The following is a 6597-nucleotide window of genomic DNA, read 5'->3' as shown; positions in this document are numbered from 1 at the left end:
GGGGCTGTTTTGGTGGGTGGGGGCTGTTTTGGGGAGAAAGGGGCTGTTTGGGACGATTTAGGGGCTGTTTAGGAGGGTTTAGGGGCTGTTTTGGTGGGTGGGAGCTGTTTTGGGGAGAAGGGGTCTGTTTAGGAGGGTTTGGGGTCTCTTTAGGGGGGGTTGGGGTCTCTTTAGGGGGGTTTGGGGGCTGTTTAGGGGGGTTTGGGGGCTGTTTAGGAGGGTTTTGGGGCTGTTTAGGAAGGTTTGGGTGGAGTTGGGGCACTTGGTGACATGGAGGGGGCCCAGGACACCCCCAGGCCCCCGGAGCAGGGCAATCCCAGTGGGGAGGGGGGTGTCACACACCTGAGGACCGGGCTCCACCGTGATCCCCCAGTCGATCTCCTCGCCCCCCTCGGCAGCTCCTCCATCCCCTCCCGGGGGGGAATCCAGCGGGAAATCCCCCCAGTCGATCTGTGGGAAGGACCCCGCTGAAACCTCGGAACGGCTGGACCCCGACAAAGCCCCGCAGAGGAATTTGGGGTCCCTCGGAGGGGTCTGACCGTGTCCTCCCGGGGCGGCTCCGGCTCCTCCTCCCGCAGCTCCGGTCGCTCCACCCGCCGCGGCTCCCGGCCCGTCCTCCACTCCTGCACCGTGCTGTTCCCCCGGGCACACACGTGCCTCAGCAGGGGCACCACCGCCTCCGACGGGCTGGGGACACCACGGAGGGGGACAGAGGGGATGGGAGAGACCCCATGAGGTGTCACAGGCTCAGCAGGGCTGGGGTTACGGGGAGGGGGACAGCAGGGATGGAGAGATCATCCTGAGGCAGCACCGCCTCGGAGGGGCTGGGGACACAGGGGGGGACAGGGGGAATAGGGGGGGATCATCCTGAGGCATCACAGTGTCATTGGGGCTGGGAACACCACGGGCTGGGGGAGAACAGCTCCAGGGAGCTGGGAATGGAGGGACCACCCTGAGGCATCACAGCCTCACTGGGGCTGGGGACACCAGGGGGGACAGAGGGGATGGGAGAGACCACCCTGAGGCATCACAGCCTCATTGGGGCTGGGGACATGGGGGGGACAGCAGGGATGGGGGGGGGATCATCCTGAGGCATCCCCCCCAGGCTCAGTAGGGCTGGGGGGAACAGCTCCAGGGAGCTGGGGATGGGGGAACCGCCCCATCAGGGATGAGGGGACCACCCTGAGGCATCACAGCCTCACTGGGGCTGGAGACACCATGGGGGGACATCAGGGATGGGAGAGACCACCCTGAGGTGTCACAGGCTCAGCAGGGCTGGGGACACCATGGGGGGGACATCAGGGATGGGGGGACCACCCTGAGGCATCACAGGGTCATTGGGGCTGGGGACACTGCGGGGGGGACACCAGGGATGAGAGGGACAGGAGGGATGGGAGAGACCATCCCGAGGTATCACAGCCTCACTGGGGCTGGGGACACGGGGAGGGGGATAGCGGGGATGGGGGGATCATCCTGAGACATCACAGGGTCATTGGGGCTGGAGACACCATGGGGGGACATCAGGGATGGGAGAGACATCCTGAGGTGTCACAGGCTCAGCAGGACTGGGGACACCATGGGGGGGACATCAGGGATGGGGGAACCACCCTGAGGCATCACAGGGTCATTGGGGCTGGGGACACCATGGGCTGGGGGGGAACAGCTCCAGGGAGCTGGGAATGGAGGGACCACCCCATCAGGGATGAGGGGACCACCGTGAGGCATCACAGGCTCAGCAGGGCTGGGGACATGGGGAGGGGACAGCAGGGATGGGGGGGATCATCCTGAGACATCACAGGGTCATTGGGGCTGGGGACACCACGGGGGGACATCAGGGATGGGGGGGACCACCCAACCCACCCGTAGAGCCCCACACAGGGGAGCAGCTCCTCGGTGGGGACAGGGGGCAGGAGGAGCTGTCCTTAGGGGTCTGTCCCCCTGTCCCTGTCCCCTCAGGGTCTGTCCCTCTGTCCCTGAGGGTCTGCCCTCAAGGGTCTGTCCCCAAGGGTTTGTCTCCCTGTCCCCGAGGGTTTGTCCCTCAGGTCTGTCCCCCTGTCCCTGGGGGTCTGTCCCCCTGTCCCCGTGCCCCTGTCCCCATCCCTGAGGGTCTGTCCCCCCATCCCTGTGCCCCTATCCCTGTCCCCCAGGTCTGTCCCCCTGTGTCCCTGCCCCTGTCCATGTCCCTCAGGTCTGTCCCCCTGTCCCTGGGGGTCTGTCCCCCCCTCCCCATGCCCCGTGCCCCTGTCCCCATGCCCACCTGTCACACACGAAGCCCACGCAGGCCTGGTAGAGCTCGATGGCCTCCCCCAGGTCCCTCACAGTGTCCCCAACCCGGGACAGCAGCGAGGGCAGGTCCTGCACCAGGGCCAGCAGCTCCTGCCTCACGTTGTCACCCTGGGGACACCGGGGGACGTGTCATGAGGGGAGGACAGGCAGCCAAAACCCCCCCTCGGGGGGCTCTGGGGGCAGGACGGGGACATGGGGGGGTGTGGGGTCACCACAGGACCCCCCAGCTCCTGCCCTGGGAGTGGGGACACCATGGGGACACCATGGGGACACCATGGGGACACTGCTGCCAGTCTGACCCCCAGGACAGGTACAGGGGGTGGGGGCTGCTCTGGGTGGGGAGGGGGTTGTTTGGGGGTGTCAGGGGCTCTTTTGAGGGGTGGGTTGGGGTGGGAAGGGGCTGTTCTGTGGGGTTTGGGGCTGGTTGTTGAAGGGTGGGAGCTGTTTCGGGGGAAGGGGGTGTTTGGGAGGGTTTGGGGGCTGTTTTGGGATGGGAGTGGCCTTTTTGGGGGGCGGGCTGTTTTCAGGGGTTGGGGTCTGTTTTTTGGGAGGTGGGAGCCATTTTGGGGAGATGGGTCCATTAGGAGGGTTTGGGGCTATTTCTGGAAGGTCTGGGGCTCTTTTGGGGTGGGAGCTATTTTTGGAGGGGTTGGGGGCCATTTGGGGGGGCTGTTTTGGGTCTGTTTTTTGGGAGGTGGGAGCCCTTTTGGGGAGATGGGGCTGTTTAGGAGGGTCTGGGGCTCTTTTGGGGTGGGAGCTATTTTCGGAGGTGTAGGGGACCATTTTGTGGGGGCTGTTTTCAGGGTTTAGGGGCTCTTTTGGGGTGGGCTGGGGGCTGCTTTCGGGGTGTTGCCCCCCCCAGGCACTCACAGTGATCCCATACTGTTTGCAGGAGGCCAGGAACCGTTCCCTGAGCTCGGCTGCTCCCACCTGACACTCCTCTTCCCGCCGGGAAAAGTCCTGCTGGGCCTGTTGGCACCTCCCAAGCTGCCTCCGCAGGGACGGGATCTCGTAGCTGATGCTGCGGACCAGGAGGCTGGAGAGCTCGGCTGGGGGGGCACCCAGGGCAGGGGGGGTCACCCAGGGGGGCCTCGGGGCGTCCCAGACCCCTCAGGGCTCCATCCCGGCGGGATTTGGAATTCCAGCACATCCTGTCCCTTCCCCATCCCAGTTTGGGGGCTGGATCCCATCCATCTGTGGGGGTCCCACAATCTGAGGGTCCCATCCCATTGTGTCCTGACCACCCCATCCCAGTCTGGAGGCTGAATTCCATCCACTCACAGGGGCCTTGGGACGTCCCAGACCCCTCAGAGCTCCATCCCGGCGGGATTTGGCATTCCAGCATATCCCATCCCTTCCCCATCCCGGTTTGGGGGCTGGATCCCATCCACCCATGGGGGTCCCACAACCTGGGGGTCCCATCCCATCATGTCCCATCCCAGTCTGGAGGCTGAATTCCATCCACTCACACGGGCTTTGGGGTGTCCCAGACCCCTCAGAGCTCCATCCCGGTGGGATTTGGAATTCCAGCACATCCTGTCCCTTCCCCAGCCCAGTCTGAGGGCTGGATCCCACCCACCCATGGGGGTCCTCAGGGGTCCCACAACCTGGGGGTCCCATCCCATTGTGTCCTGCCCATCCCATCCCAGTCTGGAGGCTGAATTCCATCCACTCACACGGGCCTTGGGGTGTCCCAGACCCCTCAGAGCTCCATCCCGGCGGGATTTGGAATTCCAGCACATCCCATCCCTTCCCCAGCCCAGTTTGGAGACCACCCCCTACCACCCCCCAGGGTCCCTCCAGAGTCCCCCAAGCCCCCCCTGCCTCACCCAGGTAGGTGTTCTCCTTCTCATAGAGGGCCACGATCTCCTGCCAGTCCTGGGGGGGGAGGAAGAGCAGGGTGAGGAGGGTGAGGAAGAAGAGGAGGCAGAGGACGATGAGGAAGGTGAGGAGGAAGAGGAGGAAAAAAGGAGGAAAAAAAGGAACAGGAAGAAAAAAAGGATGAAAAGGAGGCAGAGGATGAGGAGGGTGAGGAAGGGGAGGCTGGTGAGGAAGGCTGAGCCCCCCCAGCCCCGTCTCACCTTCATCCTCTGGGATGAGTAACGGCCAAAGAGGTTCTTGGTGGAGGCCTCGGTGCCCTTGAGGATCTCCACGATCCTCAGGCAGTGGAAGTAGTGCAGGTCTGGGGTGGGGAGGTGGAGTGGGATCACTGGGAAGTCTGGGATCACCCCGGGAAGCCCGGGGGGTGTCACCCCCTCCCAGCTCAGCCCCAACTCCCGACCCCACCAGCTCCCATCTCCTGGCTCAGGGGAGACCAAACCGCCTCCAAACCCTTGGGAACAGGCTCCCAGCCCGTCTCCCGGCTCTCCCGAGGGATCCAGCCCCTGATGTCACTCACAGGATCCCTCCAGGAGCTGTTTGATCTCCTGGTTCTCCGGCATGTCCTGGATGGCCCCGTCGATCCGCTGCCGGATGAGCTGCACTTGGCTCTGCCACCTCAGGCTGCAGTGGCGCCTGTCCACGAGCCAGTCTGGGGACAGGGGGGGACAGGGGGGTCACCCGGGGGGGCACAAGACAGGGGTGACCCCCCCAGACAGGCTCCAGGGGCGGGAAGGGAGCACAGACCCTGCCTGTTCCAGTGGGAGGAATTCCCAGCTCGTTCTCAGGCGTGGGAAGGGAAAAGGGAGCTCGGGGTGGGGGCCAAAGACAGGGAGGAATTCCCAGATCTTCTCCAGGTCTGGTGGGGAAAGGGGGGATTGGGGTAAGGGCCAAACACTGGGATGAATTCCCAGGTCTGTGAAGGGCTGGAGGGGAAAGAGGGAAAGGTTTATCCCAAACACTGGGATAAATTCCCGGCTCCCTCCCGAGGGGACAAAGGGGTCCCCAAAATCCCGGGATGTCTTTCCCGCACCGCACCCAGGAGTTTGCCGGTCTGGATGTCGATGGGCACGTTCCGGTAGTCCTGGGGAGGGACCTGCGGGGGGGACATGCAGGGAGCGGGGCTGGAGGAGCCCGACCGGGATCGGCACCGGGATCGGCACCGGGAGCGGCACCGGGAGCAGCACCGGGGTCGGGAGCGGGGTCAGGGGTCAGATCCCCCGCTCCAGCGCCCGGGCACGGCCTGTCCCCGCTGCCCCGGGCCTGGGGCCCTTCCCCGCTCCCCGAACGCGGCCCTGGCCCCGCTCCCGGCCCCGATCCCGCTCCCGCTCCCGCTCCCGTCCCGACCCCACACCTCCATGTCGCCATCAGCGCCACTTCCGCCTTGCCCCGCCCCAGCCAATCCCCTGCCTCGGCGCCCGCCCCTCAGCCAATCAAAACGCGTTCTTTCCAAAGAGCCCGCCTCCCCACCAATCAGAAGGCGGTACCCCGGCGGCAGCGCCACGTGCCGGCGTCGCGATTGGCTGAAGCGGGGAAGGGGCGGGGCCTACCCGGACCAATGGGAGTGTGGGGTCTCTCTTCGGGGGGTCCCGATCCCGATCCTGATCCCGATCCCGGAGAAGTCCCAGGACAGAGCCGGGAATCCCCCAGGGGACCCCCACAGCCGCCCCTCACGGTCCCAAGCACACCCCAGATCCAGGGGGGATCCCCAGTTGTCCCCAGAGAGGATCCCGGATCCCTCGGGCATCCCAGATCCCTTGGGAAGCACTGGATGCACCAGCACAGAACCGAGATCCCCTCGGGATCCCCAGCAGCCGCCCCAGAGCCTGCCCTACATCCCTTGGGGATCTCTGCTGGGGTGTCCTAGAGCAGATCCCAGATCCCTCAGGGACCACTGGATGTCCCAACAAGGGACCTGGGATCAGTTCTAACTCTTCCCCACGGACCCATGAGGGATCTGGGATCAGTTCTAGATCCTCCACAGGGATCCAGAAGGGACCCGGGATCAGTTCTAACTCCCCCCTTGGGGATCTGGGATCACTTTTATCCCCTCCCAGGAATCCCCAAGGGACCCGGGATACCCTCTCCCGTTCCCATGGGGATCTTGGCTCTGCGCTTCTCGAGGGATCCGGGACGTGCCACCCCCAGGTCCAGAGTCGGGGAGCCACCAGCTCGTCCCCCATGCGGGGACACCCCGTGGGGAGCAGCGGGAGGCACGAACCGGCCCCGTTTCGGCCGATCCCACCGGCAGCCGGAGCCCTGGACCCCCGGGCCGCCCGATTCCTCGGTCCATGTGCCACCTCGGGGCCGTCGGGGCGGCGACACCGGAGCCCCCACGGTCAGCCCGGTGCGGCGGCGGCCACCCGGGGCCACTCAGAGCCACCCGGGGCCACCCAGAGCCACCCGGGGCCACTCAGAGCCACCCGGGGCCAC

General features: G+C 65.6%; 1 protein-coding gene across 1 annotated transcript in view; it reads right to left on the bottom strand.

Annotated features, from left to right (window-relative positions):
• Positions 1 to 262: 262 nt before the first annotated feature.
• The window catches only part of CDK5RAP3 (CDK5 regulatory subunit associated protein 3), a gene marked incomplete at its 3' end in the record, with an annotated part of 7328 nt that continues 993 nt past the window's right edge, over positions 263 to 6597 (bottom strand). Inside the window, exons 2-10 of the mRNA XM_027702703.1 lie at positions 5519 to 5687; positions 5203 to 5260; positions 4685 to 4816; positions 4368 to 4468; positions 4116 to 4164; positions 3157 to 3335; positions 2258 to 2394; positions 540 to 687; positions 263 to 450 (exon numbers count right to left, since the gene is read on the bottom strand). Coding sequence (XP_027558504.1) covers positions 263 to 450; positions 540 to 687; positions 2258 to 2394; positions 3157 to 3335; positions 4116 to 4164; positions 4368 to 4468; positions 4685 to 4816; positions 5203 to 5260; positions 5519 to 5524 — 998 coding nt within the window. The remainder of the gene's footprint in view (positions 451 to 539; positions 688 to 2257; positions 2395 to 3156; positions 3336 to 4115; positions 4165 to 4367; positions 4469 to 4684; positions 4817 to 5202; positions 5261 to 5518; positions 5688 to 6597) is intronic.

This window comes from Neopelma chrysocephalum, unplaced genomic scaffold (genome assembly GCF_003984885.1).
Source record: "Neopelma chrysocephalum unplaced genomic scaffold, ASM398488v2 Primary Assembly neopelma1_192, whole genome shotgun sequence".
Lineage (NCBI taxonomy): Eukaryota > Metazoa > Chordata > Aves > Passeriformes > Pipridae > Neopelma > Neopelma chrysocephalum.
The sequence above is the reverse complement of the archived record's forward strand: the minus strand, read 5'-3'. Positions and strand labels throughout refer to the sequence as shown.